Raw genomic sequence first — 20,615 nt, forward strand, 5'->3', positions numbered from 1 at the left:
TTAACCTTTAATACAATAAATTGTTCAAATAATGATTTACATTTATACCTAATTACACCTTCTAATAAACTAATATATAAACTAATAAAGTCCTCTTTAAAACCTAAGATGCAATAGGAACCTCACATAATTACTTAAAAATTCCCATTAAAATGTTCTAAAGTGTAAAATCCAGCAGAGTTGTTGAGTGAACCCTTTTATTGCGTTTGACATCATCTCTTTTTCTCCTTTCATGACCCACTAGTATCCTTGTAGGTAACCTTAAAACAATATAAACAAATATTAAGCATCAAAATTTAGTACCCTAAAACATTGTACATAATCAAGAAAACAAATGCCTAGTGAAAAATCAAACCTTGCAAGAAAACAAATGCCTAGTGAAAAATCAAACATTGCACCGAAAGCTCCAACTTCTCATTATTTGCTTCGGCATTCAAAGCTTCACTAGAAGGATCATCCCCTCGTCCAATTATTGATGGGAAGCAACACTGGAATTAGTTTTCTTTTGAAATGATCGAGGACTATAATACTTAACAATCAAATATGTTTAGACAATAACCATAATATTATATTATCATCCAAAAATTCATAATATTATATTATCAAATATAAATTTCTTATAGTAAAAAATAACAATTACATTAGTAAAAATTCGGACCTTGAATTTTAATTTCCAGTAAAGCCATCTTAGATATCCATCATGTCAAAACATTCATCAGGTTTCAACTGTGGAGGTGTGTGGCCGAAACCCTGAAATTATTAAAGTAAAATAATAATAGAACAAAGAACTAACAGATTTACACAAACATCATTTTCAATGCATGATTGTAATGATTTTGGAAGAAAGAGTTTCACCATTCAAACCACATTGTAGAGTTCATTAATCGTAATAATCAACAAAGTGCTTATTGCTGAAATTATGGGTAAAGTCTATAGTATTGCAAGTGCTAACTAATTATTGTAAAAGAAAACCACTGTCAGCTCTATCATCTCACCTTGCGAACATGAAGTGCAATTTGAACATATATCATCATTTTCCCATAAACCACATTGGAATTGTGCATAAGTCTAATTGTGGAAAAGAAATAAACATCATTACATAAACACAGAAAGGAAACAGTAATTGAAGAACATCTATCATTTAATTAAGACATGAAGATTACCGGACAGTTTATGGGTGGCACTTTGATATCAGTTTTAAAAAATTGCTTCTCCGGAAATTTCGTAACTAGGGATCTTCTCAAAGTAGGTTCACTATTATCCGTCACACACCACCCTGGATCCAAAATATTGAACTTCTAAGTCCTGATACAAGCTGTGGTAATACAACAGTTAAATTAAATTGGATACAAATTTCTAAAAGTTAAAAAAGAAAAAGAAAAATCTAGCAACAAAGGAATTTTGCTAGAAAGACACATAACAAATAAATTAATCAAGAAACTGATGATGATTCAACAGATTTTCTTAGAAAAAACAAGTAAATTGATATCGTTTATTTCAACCACTTTGGTGGGTTGCTAATTGCTATTCCTGTGCTAATTAATTAATGTAACTATGATTTAAAAGGACAAGTTGGTGACAGGGAAAAAGAAAGTGCATCTTGCAATTATTCTTCTGCAGCACTGTTTAAGGTTGAAATCTTAGTAGAAAAAAGTGGAAGATCTGGTATTGTATTTTTGTGGACAACAACGCTTTTTGTTGTTGCAGTTGAAGTCTTTCCCTGTACAACATTAAAATTTTGATCACTTGCACTCCATTCTTGATCCACCACACAATTAGTGTTCTTTAGATCATATAGTTAAATCTCAATAACAATGAGTATTGGATCCAGGCAATAATTTCAATACCAAGATATTTATCTATCTAAAGCTACTTCAGAATTTTCATATTGATAATTTCATATTGTGTTTTATTTAGTTGAAGAAAAAAATAATAAAATAAGAAATGTCTCCTTATTTTCACTTTCCTCCTTCCCAACTAAACAGAAGCTAAAGATGTCTCATATTTATAAAATCTCTGTGGAATAGCCAAGCTTTAGTAGTGATTAGGGCTCCGCATAATTAACCTAACTGCACTAAACTATATCTATACTATATTAAACTATAAAAACTAAACTATTTTTACTGATAACTAAATTATACCATGTTGTGGTTCAGTTTTAAAAAACTGAACCTTTATAGTTACAGTACAGTTAGCTGTATAAACTATCTCTTTTATGTTTATCTTTCACTGTGTTTTGTGGTAAAGTCTTTTCTTATCACTTTTTTCTTTCAATCATCGATTCACCACGATTAGAAATGTTTTTGTTGATCGTCCTGTTGACGTTCTATTACTGCAATTTTAGATTTAATTTTCTCATATTAAAATTATAAGTTTTTATTTCTGATTTAATTTTAGCATCTTACCTTAATTGGGGATTTTTTATTTAGTTAATTTTTGTATTAATTAGCTGTTCTTAAGTTTAGACAATCCACAGCATAATTAAATTGTGTCTCTTATTCAATTCTTCATAGGAAACATAAACAAATTATTTGCCTTATGATAAATGATTTCTGTTAAATATAAAATTATTTTAATAAATTACATGTAAAAATTATATTATGCATATAATAATATTTTATATGATCTGTATATATATAGTCTAAAAATATATAATTTATCTTAAAGACAAAAATAAATAACAAAATTTAAAACAAATTGTCGTAAAAACTGTGTAACGGAAAAGTAAGAGTCTGGTAAAACTGACTTACACTTATAATCAGGAAATAGTTTAGTTATTAGTTAACTGGTATAAATTCAGTTTTTTAAAACTGAATTCTTAAATAGTACAGTTTATATATAATATCAAATAGTTTAGTTTTTTTTGTAGTTTATTAAAATTAAAATATAGTTAATCGTAGTTTAGTATAGTTTAGTTACTTATATCCAGCCCTAGTCTCGTTGTCTCCGTACTCCAACACTTATTGATGTATGTTAACATATACAGTTATATATATATATTATTGTTGTTGATGATGTTGTTATTATGTGTGTGTATGTAGAAACTTATGAGTGATAGAGTCCTTCTTAGTTGGTTTCATGTCATGCATGCAGAAGACAGTGTGAATTGAAATTATCAATCTATAGTAATTTGTAATATTTACAAATCCCCATGCTTGGCAGTTTAAGCTTCAAAAAAAGCATGTGAATGCATAGTTATATGAGCTGGAGAAACAAAACAAGTTTGAAATGGCAACAAATAAAATATATTCAATTTCAGAATCTAAGGTACAGTTCTACGACAAGATATAACTTTGGAATTGGTTACAACTTATAAATACAATGGATTCTCTCACTAGTACAAAAATGGTTTTTTATACCTCTTAAAAAAGGCTTTTTATACCTATTTTTTTATAGGTATAGAAACAAGGGGTATAGAAAGTTTTCGATCTTTTATACCTATTTTTGAATCGGTGTAGAAAGTTTTGCTTTTTATAGCTGTGTTATTCATAATAGGTATAAAAGTCTTATATTTACACCTAATACTATGAGAGCAGGTATAAAAAGTCCTCTAGAGAGAAAATTTTCTTTTTATACCTACTGGTGCTATAATAGGTGTAAAAAGTGGCGTTTTTTTCTTAAAAATATTTTATTTGTATGTACTGCTATCCATATTCAGACCTGCATAAGATTCAATCCCAAAATACAGTTTAAATAATCAAATAACAAGTAAAATAATCAATATTGTTTTCATCAACACATCAAAATGTAATATCTACTTAACAAAATTCCTAACTATATTTACCTAACATAGTTACTTAACATATTACACATAAAATAGTTCCTAAACTCAAAATGTAATATTGAAACATGCTCTCGAATAACTTCAGTTGGTAGTTTTCGCTCATTCAAACAATTAACACACGGACAATAGAATCTTCCGTTATTGTCTAGAACATTCATCTTTGCAAATTCAAGAAATTGTTCTACTCCACTCTCATATTCATTTGTTGTACGTATCAAATTTATCTAACTCCGATCCATTGTTATCTGTGGAAGCAATCACCTTTATAATAGTCAAAAGTATAAAAAATCAACTACATCTAAAAGAAGAGTCACATTTGTTACAACTAGATTGTCAGCTACTATCTTAATCCTTTGTAAACAAAGTACATAGTGTAAGAATATGTTGATAAAATTAAGATAACCACCTGTTTGCAAAGGTGGATAAAATGATTAAGCAACAAGATAAATATCGCATGTCAACAAGTGTATCTTACTTATTATCAAAAGTAAATTTTATCAATCCAATTGGTAGATTTAATCTTCTTATAAAAAGTAGATCAAGTTTATAAGATAATATTACATAATTTAATAGTTTTTATGTAGTTTATTTTGCATAATAAAGCAGTTGAAAGTGTCTTTCTACAAAGTTTGGTACCTAGTATGAACTGATCTTATTCCTACGCACCAGTCAAGAAGGCTTTCTCCAATGTAGGGCAGTGGATTTGGGGAGGATGAAATTTACAGTCTTAAACTCTGGTCAGCCTCATGTTTTAAATTAGTTACAAAATAACAACATTCCACAATCAGTTCAAAATTAAAAGAATCATGTTTCCTTAACTAATATCTCTTACCTTTATTATAATCACCAAAACTATGGTTGCCAAAACCTCTAGAGATGCACATGAAGAAAATACATATTTCACTAACAAAATGGGCATCCTAATGACTTCCAAAACCACAAAAGAGGAGTTATTTCCAGGAGTTGAACTCATGACTTCCAAGTCCATAAGCAGCAAATTTACTGTTGTATCAAGGCTAAAACAAAATTAAATCCAAATTTCATGAAGCCAAGCAATCATTCAATCGTGTTTCTTTATCTCACATTTGACCGTCTAAAATCTAACATCAACGTGCACAATATAAAACTGCTCAATCAATATAAGTTTTTTTAAGGAATATAACTTAAAAGATTGTATCTGAATACTCTCTCGTCTCACAAGGAAACACTTCTTATATAACTAAATGTTTTTAATTATCATTAAACCTTCATTTATTATTTGTTATGTTTAATTATTTTAATTTTAGATTAATTAATCATGTTTTTAACTGTAATTATAATATTGGTGTACTTTAGATCAAACTTTGGAACAAAAGTATAAGAAACTTTATAAGATGTAAACTAAGACATCAAATTTGATACGAAGTAATGATAGAAATATACCTTAATTTCATGGATATCTACTATATCACATCATATATCTTATAAATTTATAAATTATATTCTCTCTATTCGTACATTAAGTGTTATGAATCTTATTGGTCTACATGAACATTATTTATACTTTTGTGATATTACAAAAGATTGTTTTGTAACAGCAGTTACTTTAAGTCCATAACTGTCAATGCCTTGTTGGATAAAAATGATAAGGTATGTGAATAAAAAGTAAATGTAAACCATTAACAGTGCCTAATGATGATTACCAGTTTGAGATTCCAATCATATATTCATTACAAGCCGAATTGAATGGCTCCTTAAATAAGCAAGCACTAATTTTGTTTGCTTTTCAAATTTCATAGAAATACGTCACATATATAGTGTGATGGGTATGAAGTTGTGACTTTTGAGTGTCTATCCAGAAACCAGAAAAACTGAGGCAGCAGAAAAGGCCAAAGTGAAGGAAATTTCCCAACAACAGATTAAATAAGGCTGTGATTAAATAAGGCGATCTCAACAACATATTAGAACTTAGAATCTTGTTTCCCAACGATTTTTCTTAGAGAAATAAATCAATTCCCATGGCAGGTGGTTGAAATTTGCAAAGACAATAAGGTCAAGTATGAGTTGGACAAGAAAAGTGGACTTATAAAGGTGTGGTTTCGATTTTCATACTTTCATTCCCCTTCTTTCATTCCATATGCTTTGATGTGTTTGAAAGAGATGAAAGACTTTCTTCTAATGGGGTAGCATTATCATCTATCATTGCTGCCTGTCTATACTAAAGCATAAATAACACACTAACGAAAGAGCTGAACAACTTAGGTTGATCGGGTTCTTTACTCATCTGTTGTCTACCCGCACAACTATGGCATAATATCAAAATTTCCTATGTGTTTGTTGTTTTATGAGTAGAAGTTGTTATTAAACACATTTTCAAACCTGATTGATATTCCCATAATTGCTTGATTTTAGAGGGAACAAGCAAGATCTCTCCCACTATGGTCAAAAAATCAACATCATACTTAGCAAACTTAGGAAGCAAATCATGTTTTGTAGACAACAGATTGGTCGGTAACTTAACTGGATATAACCTTTTATCTTTTATGGCAAGCAAACTTGACAAACTGAATTTTTGCATTTAAAACTAAAGGTGAACAGTAGAAAAGACTTGAAGTGGTTGCTAACATGTTAAGTACATTTTTTTTCTTTTCTATTTCAAAGGAGGCAGAGTATCATCATAGGCTTAGGAAATTGCTTCATATACCTTAAAACCTGTGACATCACTCAAAATTTCCAACCAGCCATTTTCACTTCGAAAATAGTATTCTCAACTATATTTCCCACGAACCATTTATAATATAAAGAAAATTGAAAATGAAGTTGGCAAGAGAATGAAAAATAAAGATATAAAAATAAGGAAAGAGAGTTACCAAGTAAACTAATGGTGCAAATTTCTTAATTCAGTAGCATGCAATTCCTTTCCACAAGTCCTGAAAACAAGTAAAAAGGATGCCTAAGAATGAATTTCAGTCATGCTAAACAATTTTAAATCATTCAGTTATAGCATATTTTTCCAGTCCATTCCTTTAGCTCAATACCACGTCCAAGTCATGAGAATTTATATAATCAATAGGAGATTAGTTCTTACTGTTTCATGCTGGTTAAATGTCTCTTTAAGATTGCTTCAACTTCTTCCTTAACCTGTAAAGAGACCACATATTTGATTCTGACATCAACTATCAGTAAAAGTGGAACTAACATTTATATGATCAAAATCTAAGCACCCTACCTCAGATGAGAGAAAGAGAATTAACATAGGATATCTCTTAAAAAAAACACATCCAATTGTTCAATAATGAACTAGAAAGAGAATTCTGTTTTGCTGCATTACTGGACTTAACACTCATTGCACAATATGAACAGTACTTCTTCTTGTTGATTCATTTATCTCAAAAATATCACAGCATGAATGCAACACAAGGTATTTGCAGCCTGCAAAGCATGGTGTTACTCACAAACAATACTTTAATTGTCTGATTAAATTAATTCAATTATTCCAAGAAGCATAATCATGTCCAACTATCAAGAAATGCGCAAGAATATTAGACAGATCATATCTTCATGAAACAACATAAACAGAAAAGAACATTAAAAATTAGAAACATAAATAAATGCAAGTATAATATAATCCATTATGTTATGAAAGATAAAATTTATGTCAATCTTCTTCACCAGCTGTTGTAACTGTTCCGATCCTCCAGATCCCGCAACGTCTGTCAGCAGAATTAGCTTCTCGCGCCAAGCGCTGCAGCCAGTTCTCCAGCGACAGTGTCGGCGTTAATGTTGTAGGGTTGTCCGGAATCTTCAACGGCAACGACGACGGAGGTGACGACCGGGATGTGGTTGGTGTCGATGAGGGAGCAAAGGATTGTGGGGTCGACTCTGGCGACCTCGCCGACAAAGCCTAGATCGGCGACCTTGGGGCTGGGACGGGCGGTGAGGAGGCGGCCATCAAGGCCGGAGAGACCTACGGCAGTTGAACCAGGTTGGCAACCCGCGTAAATGGCATGGTGGTGGCGAAGGCCAGAGGAAGGGAAAAAGCGATGGCTGTTGGGGTTTGGTTACGAATGGAAAAGAGGTTTTGGCTTTTAATATTACATTTTTGACACCGCTTTATTTTTACACCGGTTATAAGTTTAATAGGTATAGACATATCTTTTTATTCCTATTTTTGAAGATAACCGGTGTAAAAATTTTTGTCATTTATTACAATTTTGCCACCTTATTATTTTTAATACCTATTTTATATATAATAGATATAAAAGAACTTATATTATTTACGATAATACCATCGCATCACTTTTTACACCTGATAGATTATCGCAGGTATAAAATATCGGTATAAAAAATGTATTTTGTACTAGTGTCTGCTACCAAGTTCAAACTACTGGAATCTATGGAGGGTGGATAGTGTATGTATGTGTATATATATATATATATATATATATATATATATATATATATATATATATATATATGTACCTCAAGATTTTGAAAATACAATATTGGCAGTACAATTATTATCTATTATTAGTTTGTATACCCAATCTTTCTTTGTATTTTATACTGTTAAATTAGAGAATCTAACTAGAATTTTGTTTAACCAATTTATTAATTAGTATTATTTAGATAGTTAAATATTATATTACTGAATTAAATGTCAAATTTTGTCGTTGACTATTTTATGAATAAGTATTATTTAGGTTGTTATATTATTGGGCTGAAATATGTCAATTTTATCGTTGACTATTTTTTAGGTAGTTATGATCAAAGAACAACTTTCTCTCACTTTCATAGTTTTCCACAATATTTTTCTAAGGAATTATTTCCACAGCAAAAAGAATTCGACGTTTCCTTAATATAACCATACCCTCTCACTATTAATTCATACAAAATATGTTGCAATTTTGTCTCTTTTTGATGAATATTATCTAGCTTTTTATATATAAAAAAAATATTATCATTTGGTATAGAGGCATTACAACTTTGTTTTATACGATACCAAATTTTTTCATGGCTATGATTTTGACCAAAATTAAGAAAAAAAAATTTAGGATTATTTTATCATGTAATGCCATCCACCATGTGCCAACCGAGCAATTGAAGATATGTTTGATCTCAAATATTAACCTACCTGTGTTATATTGCTTTATCTTTTGTTTGTTTCAAGGAGTAAATTTGAAGAAGATACAAATAAAAAGAGAAAAAAAGAAAGATCATTTAAATAGAAAGAAACAGAATGAATGAAAAAGTGAAGGAACATAAAAAAAAATTGTAAGAGATTTAATAGATATAATGATTTTAAGAAATTTTGTAAAATAACTAAAATTATTCATAACTGTTTCTAATATTTTTATTAATATTTAATTTATATATGTTATTATTATTAATTATTTCTATTTATTATTATTATTATATTACAATATTATATAATACGTATCGATAAAAGATTATGTTATATGAAGTGAATTGTCAATGTTTTCATAATCAATTATATAAGAAAAGGTGAGAAGTAATTTCCTTCCTTCCAACTTGATTTTGACGTTGTTCTTCACATGTTTGAGACTAGACAAAAACGTCCTCGCAAACAAATTCATCCACAACTTTCATTACATATCAACATATACAAACAATAATTTTTTATTATTATTATTCTTTATGTACAAAACTACTTTAATATAAATAAAGCCTTAATGTTTTTAAGAGAAGTCAAAGTTTAATTACAAGTTTTTTGTGAAATACAAAATTAAATACATTAGAAAACATACTTATCTTATCATTAAGTAAATGTTCTAAATTTATATGTGATTTATTAATAAATTTTTTAGAAAAACTAGTATGAAAATATTATATAAACTGTTGTTATTATTTTATTATAATTATTTGCCCTAATTGCTTCATGACCCAAAAACTTTTTTTATTAATTTAGACCCTACGTTTTAACTAAACTATGGAAAAATATTGACTAAACATATTTACAAAAAGAAGTCAATACATAAATTTACTTAGTTAAAATATTTCTCAATTGATAATTGCATTACATATTTTGTGATGAAACATTTGAAAAGCTACATGTTATCCACAACACAGCCGACCAACTAATTTACAAGTATTAATTAGAAATATTTAAAAGTATGCTTTAAGTAAACATTGAATATGTCTATTACTATTGGACGAAAAGACCAGATAAATTAATTTAAAGCTTTTTTTTATAGGTTTATATTAAAAAAGGTTTAATTACTTTATTTGTCCCTGGTTTGGATGTACTGTGTCAAGTTCGTCCATTATTTTAATTTCAATTTCATCCAAACGTAGTTTAAAAGTGTCAATTTTGTCCAAATTTAGTAAAAATTTTCTCAATCAAGTCCCTTCCGTTAAATACATAGAAACGACGTTAACTTTTTTTCTCTCTCTTCTACTCCTCTATGCAACGCTTCAGTCTTTGTTAGTGCTATTAATGTTCTTTTGTCTTTGGATTATGTTCACAAGACTCATATGTGTTTTTACTTATCTTTTGGTTGGTACAACAATCAATTATATTAATAATTATTTTTATAATAAATTATATTTTTATATACTTTGTTTTTAAATCTGATAACAAATATGTCATAAAAAATAAAATATAAAAAATTTAGATATACCTAAAATTTATAAATATCCTAGTATTTTGTTTAATTTTACCTTGCTTTGATATAAAGATTTTTTAAAGGATATATTTAAATATATTAAATTTAAATTGATATTAGTTTAAATTATTTTATTTTTCATTATTTATTTGGATAAGTAAATTCAAATTAGAATATTTTTATTTGGATGAAATATTTCAATTACTAATACATACAATTATTTAAATCTAAAACAATCATAATTAATGTTTTTGAAAAAAAATTCAGTCAACATTTACAAAAAAATTGAAACAAAATATTAATAAATAATAATATTCGTGTTGATTAATAAACAATCATAATTAATTAACTTTTTTTTTCATAAGCTCTCGTTTTTTCCCTTTTCGTCTATGTTTTATTTTTATTTATTAAATTTATTTAAATACTACTGAGGTTTAACATATTCTATTTGTATTTAACTTTATTATAATATTTTTATTAATTTAATATTCTTTTGAAACTGGGTGTTAAAAAAAACATATATTTTGGTTAGACAAGATGCTATGCTACCTTCAAACCAGCAAAAAAAATTCCATTTAAACTAGTTCCTTCACGAATTCTTTCTAAAAATTCTTTCTACTAACACGAATTCTTTCTAAAAATATGACAAAGAGAAAAAGAATTACAACATTTGCACTAATTACAAAATTAATAAACATGAAAACTACATAAAATTCGGGTACAAATATTTTGCAAAGTTCTACCTAAAAACGGGTACAAATATTTTGTAAAATTAAATTACTTTATACATAAATTTTTAAGCTTAATGTTTTTAAAATTGATATAAATTAATTTAAGATGAAAAATTATAATTTATTCAAAAGATCTTTTAAGGTCAGTGTGAATTAAATTATATCCTGAGTTTAATTTTAAACAATTGTGAAAACAAATTTTACAATGTTGATTGAATGAACTACCTTCAAAATATTTTTTAAAATAATTATTACAAATTTTTACATTCTTTTAATAATATGTGTGCATTATAATTATTTCTATTAGATAATAAAAAACAATTTTTCGCTAATATAGCAATAACATTTAAATCATAAAATAAAACATGCACCATTAAAAAGTTAACGTCCTTTCTGTCCCGAAAGGAGTTTTCTGTCTATTTAACGAAAAGAATTTAATTGACACAAATTTTATTATTTTCAAATGTACCTTACACATTCAATAGTCAAAGCTTTTATATTTTACGTTTTCTGTGATTTTTTTAATTTTAAAGAGAAAACAAAAAAAAATACTATTTCAAAATTTTAAAATGCAATTGATAAAGAAACTCCTATAAAAATTAGAATTTTAATAATGTTGTGGATATAAATCATTAATACTTAGAACATCTCACTAAATATCAAATCAAATTTATAAAATAATAAACAAATGAATAGTAAAAGAAATTTTAATGTTAATTGACTATTAAAATTAATTTTTTCTTTGAAAAAGTACACATTATAGTTAAAGATGAAATTCATAAATACATGTTCAGTAAACTATTAACAGAATGTAAATAAAATTAATAAAATTTAAGTTTCTTACTAAAATAAGAATTTTTTTCTTATTATATTAAAAACAAAATATATTAATACTTAATGTATTGAACTAATATTTATTCAAAATAAATTAAAACCTAACAAGATAACTCTATAATCTATACATTCGTAAAAAAGGTGACTGATAGTATTATATATCATTTAATAAGAAGGTCTTAACGGAGGAAGTTGCTCTTCGCATACCACATTGAAATGTGATTTTATTTTAGGAGAAAATTGAATAGATTTAAGTCACAAAGACCATGAGTATAATTTGGAGGATTAGGTTGCATAATGATGAGCATAAGAGACAGAGAACATTATAGAATATGTGTCACTAGATAAAAAAAAACATTTGTTTAATTTTGGGCACGTGTCTCTGTCTTCGTGGAAAGCCACGCCAGCCGAAATACATATATATCCTGTAAAAAAAACATAAAAAAGTTAATTTATTTTTCAATAAAATAACAGTGCATAAATCAGCAACAGATGCTTCTCGTTGTCTTCGTTTTGGCACACGTAACCTGCACATCAGCGTTGAACAGCACCAACACTACATTTATTTGCAGAATTCTTTAGCAGAAAAACAATTGTTCTAAAGCAGCTATAGTTATATTTATAGAGATAACATATATAGTAACTCTATGAATTAAGTCAAGTATAATAATTCAGCTAAATTGTACTGTCTACGCTTTAAAAGTTTTCATTTAACATTCTTTTGAAAAATAAAAAAACATAATAGTATCGTTTACCTAATAAAATATTTATGACATTTTCTATTGTACCCTTTTTTTCATGTCACAATAAATGCAAAATATTGAATAGAAAAAGTAATTATTGTGAATAACTGTTGTTTGAAGCACTTCTGAATTGGAAGTATATTAAGTGTGAAAAATAGCACATCCTAATAATGCATTTTGGTTTTGGAAACTGTTGTTTACTTAAAAATGAAATTGGAGTTAAGAGGGGGAGAATTGAAAAGATTATGAATTTTGGTTTCGGCAACATGTGGGACAATCAGCTATCACTTCGAGACAAAAACAGTGTTCTATATACAGAATATAATTAATTTTAAATCAATTAATTTACCTCATATTATTTTGTTTTATGACTATTAAAGGCTTTTAAACTACTTTTAAAACCAATGTACACTATCAACATTTTTATAAATTAAAAACTAAAGTATTCAACTATAGTAACAAATATATGCTTAAAAGAACATTAGTCAAATTTCTTTTTTTTTAATTTTACTTAAAAATACATATATTATGGTTTAATCATTATAAAAGTCTTTGTTTTTTTTAATTGTAGATCGGTTCTTCAATTTTTTTTTGTCTCAATTCGATCTTTAATTTTAAAAAATTGATGTAATGCATCTTTTATTATTAGATTGACTAAAGTGTGTATGTAACATGTTGTTGTGGACTTTTTAAATGAAATAGTTCCGTGAACAAGTTAGTCACATGAAATTTCGTTTTTTTAAAATAAAAATTGAGAAAAACACATTAAATCTTCGTTTCATGAACTATAATTGAATCTATGCAAAAGCTTAATTTTGTAAATCATCATCGTTGGTTTGCTAAGTCTTTTTCTATGTTTCGTGAGTTTTGAATATGGCCAAACAATTGAAAAATCCCAATATCTGTGTAAAACCCTAAAATCGAAAATCCTCAATTTCTTTCTACCTTCGTTTTGTAATGGTGGAGAAAATCAACTCGGGTGCACTGCTTCTTCTCTCGTAACACTTGTGGCTCACGACAGTAGAAGGCACTCACGTGTTGGGAGTTGTTACCGTAGGAGACGCACATGCTCATGTTGGTGGTTCGCGTCCTTATTGCAATGGTTGACCTCTATTATGCGATCTAGTATACTGAATGTTTCTGGTTTTCATCATTTGAGGCTTGTGGATTTGTGAATGGCGAAGTTGGTGCTGGTGATCAAATTTGGTGCGGTGGTGGATTCTTACGTCTTTTTTAGATATTCATGGTGGTTTGATGCTGACGAGAGTGAGGTTGATGGGGTGAGGTTATATAATGGATCTTCGAATTAGGGCTTGTGGTGGTGTAATAAAGTGGTTCTTGGTTGCTTGTTCTTGCAGGTTGCTCGAGGCTCTATGGTGGTGACGCAAATGAGTTGTGCGATGAAGGAGGCGTAGTTACTTGTGGTGGTCTCTACTACAATGAATGATGGTGTGATTTATGGTTATGCTCAAACGTTTCTTGTATATCTATGACAAAGTGTGATAATTCATTCATTCGTGCATATAAGATAGAGGCGCGAGGTAGATTCGTGGTTTAGGACTCGCGATATAGGTTGAACAGTGGTGACACCTTGCACGTGGAAGTCAATGGTGATCGACGACAGCATTACAGTGGTATAGTGGCTAAGGTTTCTGGTTTGAGGTTGAAGATGATGATATGGTAGCATCTGATTAATTTGATTCTACGTTATTAATAAGTCTACTAAACCACGTCAATTCTAATCAATTTAATTATACAAGCCGTATTGCTTCAATTTTTTATGACCTAATTGAGAAAAAAAAAATTAAGGAAATGTAACTTCTAACTTAAATAGAGACCATGAAATTATTAAACTCAGATTATTTAGTCACAATGTTGCATTTAAGAGTATAACACAATAGGCTTATCATAGTTTAATGATTTAAAAGAAAAAAACTATTTTAAATTAAATTAAACTATCAAGTACTTCAAAAAAAATTTAGTTAAATTAAAATATAAGGTAAACATACTGAATTAAACTAGTTAGTTTCAATAGTGAATTGGATTAAACTATTTACAAGTTTAGTTAACTATTTCTATATTATTAATAATCTAAACTATTTATTTTTTGCGGAGCTAAAACTAAACCGAAAGATTATTACTATAACAAACTCATTTCCTTACTAAAATTGTTATCGTCACTAAACTATCTTTTTTTATGCTATGTGGAAACTGATCCCTCCGAAAGTGGTATGTTTGGAAAATATGGAGGAATTTTTGGCTAGCTTTGACTTGGTTAAAGGAAGGCATGCGAGAATTCAGTTACCCTCTTTCTGATTGGGTTATGAATAAAACATGTTTGGAATGCTAAGAAACATGCTTTACTTTTGGAGGATGAGGTGTTGGAATTGAATTTTTCGTGTTCTTGTGTCAAATTTCTGCACTTGGATAATGCTGGATGAATGAAACAATTTCATGGAACTGGCACATCTGTGGGCTTTTGCACCAAAGTAGGCAAATATGCCTCTAATATTACCAAAATGGGCAAATTCAAACCATATTACGAAAATGGGGAAGTCGTGGGGAGCCCAATCGATTACAGGACCCAGAAGTCGTTTTTTGGGTACACGATTTCAACACTGTACCTATGAACAATGTGAAGTCGTGCAGGGGGGCACGACTTCTTCTTTTGAAGTCGTTTTGGCCCCCCACGACTTCACTTTCGATCAAATTTTGCCTATTTTAGTAATAAATAAAGCATATTTGCCTACTTTGGTGCAAAAGCCCACATCTGTGAGTGCCTTTAAAGTCTAATATGTTAAATGTTGCACCAATGTTTGACATTTATAGAATGGTTGATATTTTTTGTAAAATTTGGCTACAAAGCATTAATATGCAACATGACACATAAATGATCTTGTTACGAAACTGTTCCTAAAAGTTTAGATTGAGTACAGCATCATAGGAAAAAAAAGGTAGAATTGTGATTGTGAAGAGAGAGAGGAGAAGGAATGAGTCATAGGCAATTCCGTTAGGTGGAGATGAAAGCAAGGCAAAACACATAAGAGAAACACGCAGGGTATTTACAGAAAGAAAGAGGGTATATTGGTCTTGTTGAAAATAACGAATGCCTAGCTGGCTCTTTTCTTTTAATTCTGCTTTTCTACATTCAACAGTTAGCAACGTTCCCTAGGCAAAGCCGCCTAATTAATTACTCAAACCCAGACATCTTTTTCTTTTCTTTTCTTTTCAGCCATTTTCATTTAATGACAGTAAATAATATATATATTTATATTTAAAAATGAAAAAAAAAGGAGAAGAAGGAGTATGCATGATGTACACACACAACACACCATCGTTTTCTCTCTCTGATCTCTATCCATCTGGCTTGTGTTATGAGCTGTTGATATGCCTCCACCCCACCAGAAAATACAAAGAGCATTGCAACCATCAAAACGCAGAGCAAGGGCAACCTAAAAAAGCAAGATAATTCTACACACAATCTCATCACTCATTCACTCTCCATTTCACTTCTTATTGGTAATGTGCAGAGGCTGCGAGTGAGTTTACATTGTAAATGCGTTGATCACGCAACCTCCATCGACAGCACCAGAAAAATGCGCCAAGAAGTTGTACAGGAGGGCAGGAGCAAAACCCCAGAAGCGGAGAGAGAGATTTACAGGGTAAAAGCCGGGAACCGAAGAGTTACGCCGAGCGAGGAGGAGTCGGAAGTAAGTAGCAGGAGGGTGGAGAAGCGGTTGCCCAGCGGTGACGTGTACATGGGGAGCTTCTCGGGCAACGCGCCTAGCGGATCGGGGAAGTATCTGTGGAGAGACGGGTGTATGTACGAGGGTGATTGGAAGAAAGGGAAGGCGTGTGGGAAGGGGAAGTTCTCGTGGCCTTCGGGAGCCACCTACGAGGGTGAATTCAAATCGGGTCGGATGGAGGGGTTTGGGACCTTTACCGGATCCGAGGGCGAGACGTACTGCGGGTCGTGGAGTTCTGACCGGAAGCAAGGGTACGGGCAGAAGCGTTACGCCAACGGGGACTTCTACGAGGGGTTGTGGAAGCGGAACGTGCAGGAGGGGGAGGGGAGGTACGTGTGGATAAACGGTAACGAGTACTACGGGGAGTGGAGGAACGGGATGATTTGTGGGCGGGGTACGCTGATTTGGGCCAATGGGAATCGGTACGAGGGGCAGTGGGAGAACGGGGTTCCCAAGGGTCAAGGTGTTTTCACTTGGCCCGATGGGAGCTGCTATGTTGGGTGCTGGAACAAAGACCTTAAGGTGCACCAGCTTGATGGAACCTTTTACCCTGGGAGTGCTGATAATCTCACTGTCACTATGAGGAAGAGGTCTTCCGTTGACAGTTCCAGAGCAAGTGGGGTCAAGAGTTTTCCCCGGATTTGCATCTGGGAATCCGAGGGTGACGCGGGGGATATAACCTGTGATATCATCGATAATGTCTCCTTGTTGTATCGGGATGGGAGAGAATCCGGGTCGGATCGGGGACTTGTTAAGCCGTTTCGACGGAATCCTTGTTGTTTTTCCGGTGAGGTGAAGAGACCTGGCCAGACTATATCAAAGGGGCATAAGAATTATGATCTTATGCTTAAACTGCAACTGGGTATAAGGTGGGTTTATATTTAACTCTTTTGAGTTTATTCTCTTCATTATTTGTTGTTTAGTGAATCTATGTTCATGGATTTTGGTTTTTGTGTTGTTTCCTAGGTACTCTGTTGGGAAGGAAGCTTCCATTTCGCGAGGGCTCAAATCGACCGATTTTGAACCTAAGGAGAAGTTCTGGACTAGGTTTCCCTCTGAAGGATCTAAGATTACGCCACCGCACCAATCTGCGGAGTTCCGCTGGAAAGACTACTGCCCTATGGTTTTTAGGTATATCCTTTTCGTTTTTTGCTTTATCAATTTATCCTATTTTTATCCTATAGACACAATTGGTTAGATAAAATTTTTTAACCTAACACTGCAATGATAATTACATGCTCAATCTTTGGGCAATCCTGTTAAGAGTTTCATTGCAGCCTTTTCTTTCTGCTTCTTGTTGACTGGATTCTGCTTTTGTCTTGCAGACAATTGAGGAAGCTCTTTCAAGTGGACCCTGCGGATTACATGTTGGCCATATGTGGGAATGATGCCCTCAGGGAACTTTCTTCTCCGGGGAAAAGTGGAAGCTTTTTCTACTTGACACAGGATGACAGGTTTATGATAAAGACGGTGAAGAAATCCGAAGTCAAGGTTAGATGCATTTGTTTTAGATTCTCTGGTTAAATTTGAAAAATCCTTCCATGTTTAATAGCATTCTTAATGGATGTGTTTTTATTTCAAAGAACCCTAGTTTCTGCTCTAAAGCAGTATATAGTTAAATCGCTTTTATCATCATACCATGGGAATTTATTTATCTCTGGAGAGATCCATTTTTTGTTTTACTTTTGAAATTTATTCAAATCAGTTATTAATTTTTGTCCTTCTATGAACTTTTCTGCAATTAGAAATCCTTGGCTTGGTTGTCATTTTTATTAATGCATATCTTTGGCGACGATAACATAACTTTCAGGTGCTTCTTCGGATGCTTCGAAGCTATTACCAACATGTTTCTAAATATGAGAACTCACTTGTTACAAAGTTCTACGGAGTGCACTGTGTCAAGCCAATTGGAGGTCAAAAGGTATATATCTTCAAAGATAAGTTGTTTGCTCTTTGAAGCAGTAGTTCTATGTGCCTGAGTGCCTAATTGTTGATGTTGAAATCCAGACACGCTTTATTGTGATGGGCAATCTGTTCTGCTCGGAATATCCAATCCACAGACGATTTGACTTGAAAGGATCTTCCCATGGCCGCACAACAGATAAAACCAAGGAGGAAATTGACGAAACCACCACCCTCAAGGACCTCGATCTCAATTTTGTGTTTCGTCTACAAAAAAATTGGTTCCAGGATCTAATCGAGTATGCCGTTTAGTTTTTTGTTTTATTTAACACTTTCATGGCTGCTGCTACTTGGCAGTGAAACGCCATGCATATCTGTTTATTTAATCTTATCTCGACATTACGTGCAGACAAATTGAGCGGGACTGTGAGTTCTTGGAAGCTGAGGGAATTATGGATTACAGTCTCTTAGTTGGCCTTCATTTTCGTGATGATAATACATATGAAAAAATGGGATTGTCACCGTTCCTTTTACGCACAGGTATAGATAGATGCATATTTCACTTCAGTGCTGATAGTAACTGTGTGAGTAATTTTGTTGTTCTTGCTTTGCTTCTTTTAGGAAAGTGGGAGGATTCTTATCAGAGTGAAAAGTTCATGCGTGGTTATCGCTTTCTCGAAGCAGAGCTGCAGGATAGGGATTGGGTTAAATCTGGTCGGTATGTGAAAAAAGTTCACTTCCTTTACCCATATTTGTTTTTTTGTTTTTAAGTTGATAGAATAATTGCGCTGTGCTAACATCTGCATCCAATGTCTTAAAGGGTTGGTACAGTGTTTTACTTGAATCAGTTTTAGTTTTCAGAACCTAGGAATACGCGTGCGTGTATTTTGTACACATTGGCGTCTTACTGAAAAAGTAGATAAGAACTCTTGAATTGTTGTAGACCTGCTGAATTGACGACATTCATGATACATAATAATTGCAACTTTGCAAGTAGTTTGAATCATCGTAGTGTGTAGTTAGGGATAGAGTAGCAGGAAACAGTTGTTTGTGGGGGATACATCACACCGTGGGGGTACATCACACATGCTGGTTGTGGTCCTTAATCTCTTTAAAAACGATTTGGAGTTCTTAATTTAATGTTGGCCCGGTTATTATGTGCTCTGGTCATTGTTGATTTTTCTCTATGGATATTCTTTCATATTATCTTGTGCATTTTTTGTTCAATTTTCATTCGGTATTTAACTGATGTACTGTACTCCATCCATCTTATACATATATCTCTTCATGTTTCAGGAGATCATTGATTAGATTAGGAGCAAATATGCCAGTGAGAGCAGAGCGTATGGCTCGGAGGAGTGATTTTGATCAATACACCCCTTGCTGCAGTGGTGAAACTTACGATGTTGTTTTATATTTTGGGATTATTGACATTCTGCAAGGTTATGATATCAGCAAGAAACTGGAGCATGCTTACAAGTCTTTACAGGTTGACCCGTCATCAATCTCAGCCGTTGATCCAAAGCTCTACTCAAAAAGGTTCCGGGATTTTGTGGGCAGAATATTCATTGAAGACCGGTAATAGTGAGTAAAAAAAGTTTTCACCTGAAGTATTAAAAAAATAGCTGACGATGACTGTTGGTGGAGTGGGAGAGCTTGCGGTTGGCGGTGGACCTGTTTCTGCGGCCGTGACCAAGAGAGATCACCTGAATGCAGGTTGTTTTCATGGCTGAATTTTGAAGATGCACAGCCATGATACCGAAGACAGGGAAATAGAAATGATCTGTCTTTTTTCTCTTGTTTTTCCCGTGAAAGGGGTTGGGTTTGTGGATTCTTTTTGTGGTCACAAATAGGATATGAATATGATGTGAAAAATTATAGATAGAAGAGACTTGAAAGTGTTTCTCAAAAGATTGAATTCACAGTGCGTGGATAGTTTGTTAATAAAGAAAGTGTACAGTTCATTCAGAAAGCATAGATTGCAGAAGGGTATTGTTTTAAAAATAAAAATGGTAATATTGACTAATTTTCTCTCTCTCTCTCTGGTTTTTTTTTTCTGTCAGTTGGCGGTTTCTTGTTCGATGTTAGAGATATTTTGGAGACAAGGTTGTGAAATGGAGGGCCATCATCAGCTCATAGGGATTTCTCCCACACAACCCAAGTCGTTTACTTTTTTTTAATATAAAAAATAAAAGAGTAAAGGTGACTCAGCTCTATACGGTGCTGAGCAACATTAAAATTGAAGGGGATGATAACTTTTGCAGTGAAAG

At 31.6% G+C, this 20,615-nt stretch overlaps 1 protein-coding gene across 2 annotated transcripts; it reads left to right on the plus strand.

The window, feature by feature from the left end:
- Positions 1-15,979: 15,979 nt before the first annotated feature.
- LOC108331901 (phosphatidylinositol 4-phosphate 5-kinase 2) lies at positions 15,980-20,382 on the plus strand. Of its 2 annotated transcripts, none has more exons than XM_017566905.2 (8): positions 15,980-17,312; positions 17,410-17,574; positions 17,769-17,934; positions 18,254-18,364; positions 18,451-18,644; positions 18,755-18,885; positions 18,967-19,059; positions 19,642-19,784. In XM_017566905.2, the coding sequence occupies exons 1-8, from the start codon at positions 16,294-16,296 to the stop codon at positions 19,650-19,652; spliced, it is 1,890 nt and encodes a 629-aa protein (XP_017422394.1). In that variant the 5' UTR covers positions 15,980-16,293; the 3' UTR covers positions 19,653-19,784. The 2 variants fall into 2 exon arrangements, with proteins under 2 accessions (XP_017422394.1, XP_017422393.1); XM_017566904.2 differs by having other exon boundaries at positions 15,982-17,312; positions 18,967-19,063; positions 19,642-20,382.
- The last annotated feature ends 233 nt before the right edge of the window (positions 20,383-20,615 follow it).

The sequence above is a fragment of the Vigna angularis genome, chromosome 4 (genome assembly GCF_016808095.1).
Source record: "Vigna angularis cultivar LongXiaoDou No.4 chromosome 4, ASM1680809v1, whole genome shotgun sequence".
NCBI lineage: Eukaryota > Viridiplantae > Streptophyta > Magnoliopsida > Fabales > Fabaceae > Vigna > Vigna angularis.

Coding starts and splice junctions, on each gene's coding strand:
- LOC108331901 (XM_017566904.2), top strand. CDS start 16,294: ATGCGCCAAGAAGTTGTACAGGAGGGCAGGAGCAAAACCCCAGAAGCG. Junction 17,313..17,409: donor AAACTGCAACTGGGTATAAG/GTGGGTTTATAT, acceptor GTTGTTTCCTAG/GTACTCTGTTGGGAAGGAAG. Junction 19,064..19,641: donor GATTGGGTTAAATCTGGTCG/GTATGTGAAAAA, acceptor TTCATGTTTCAG/GAGATCATTGATTAGATTAG.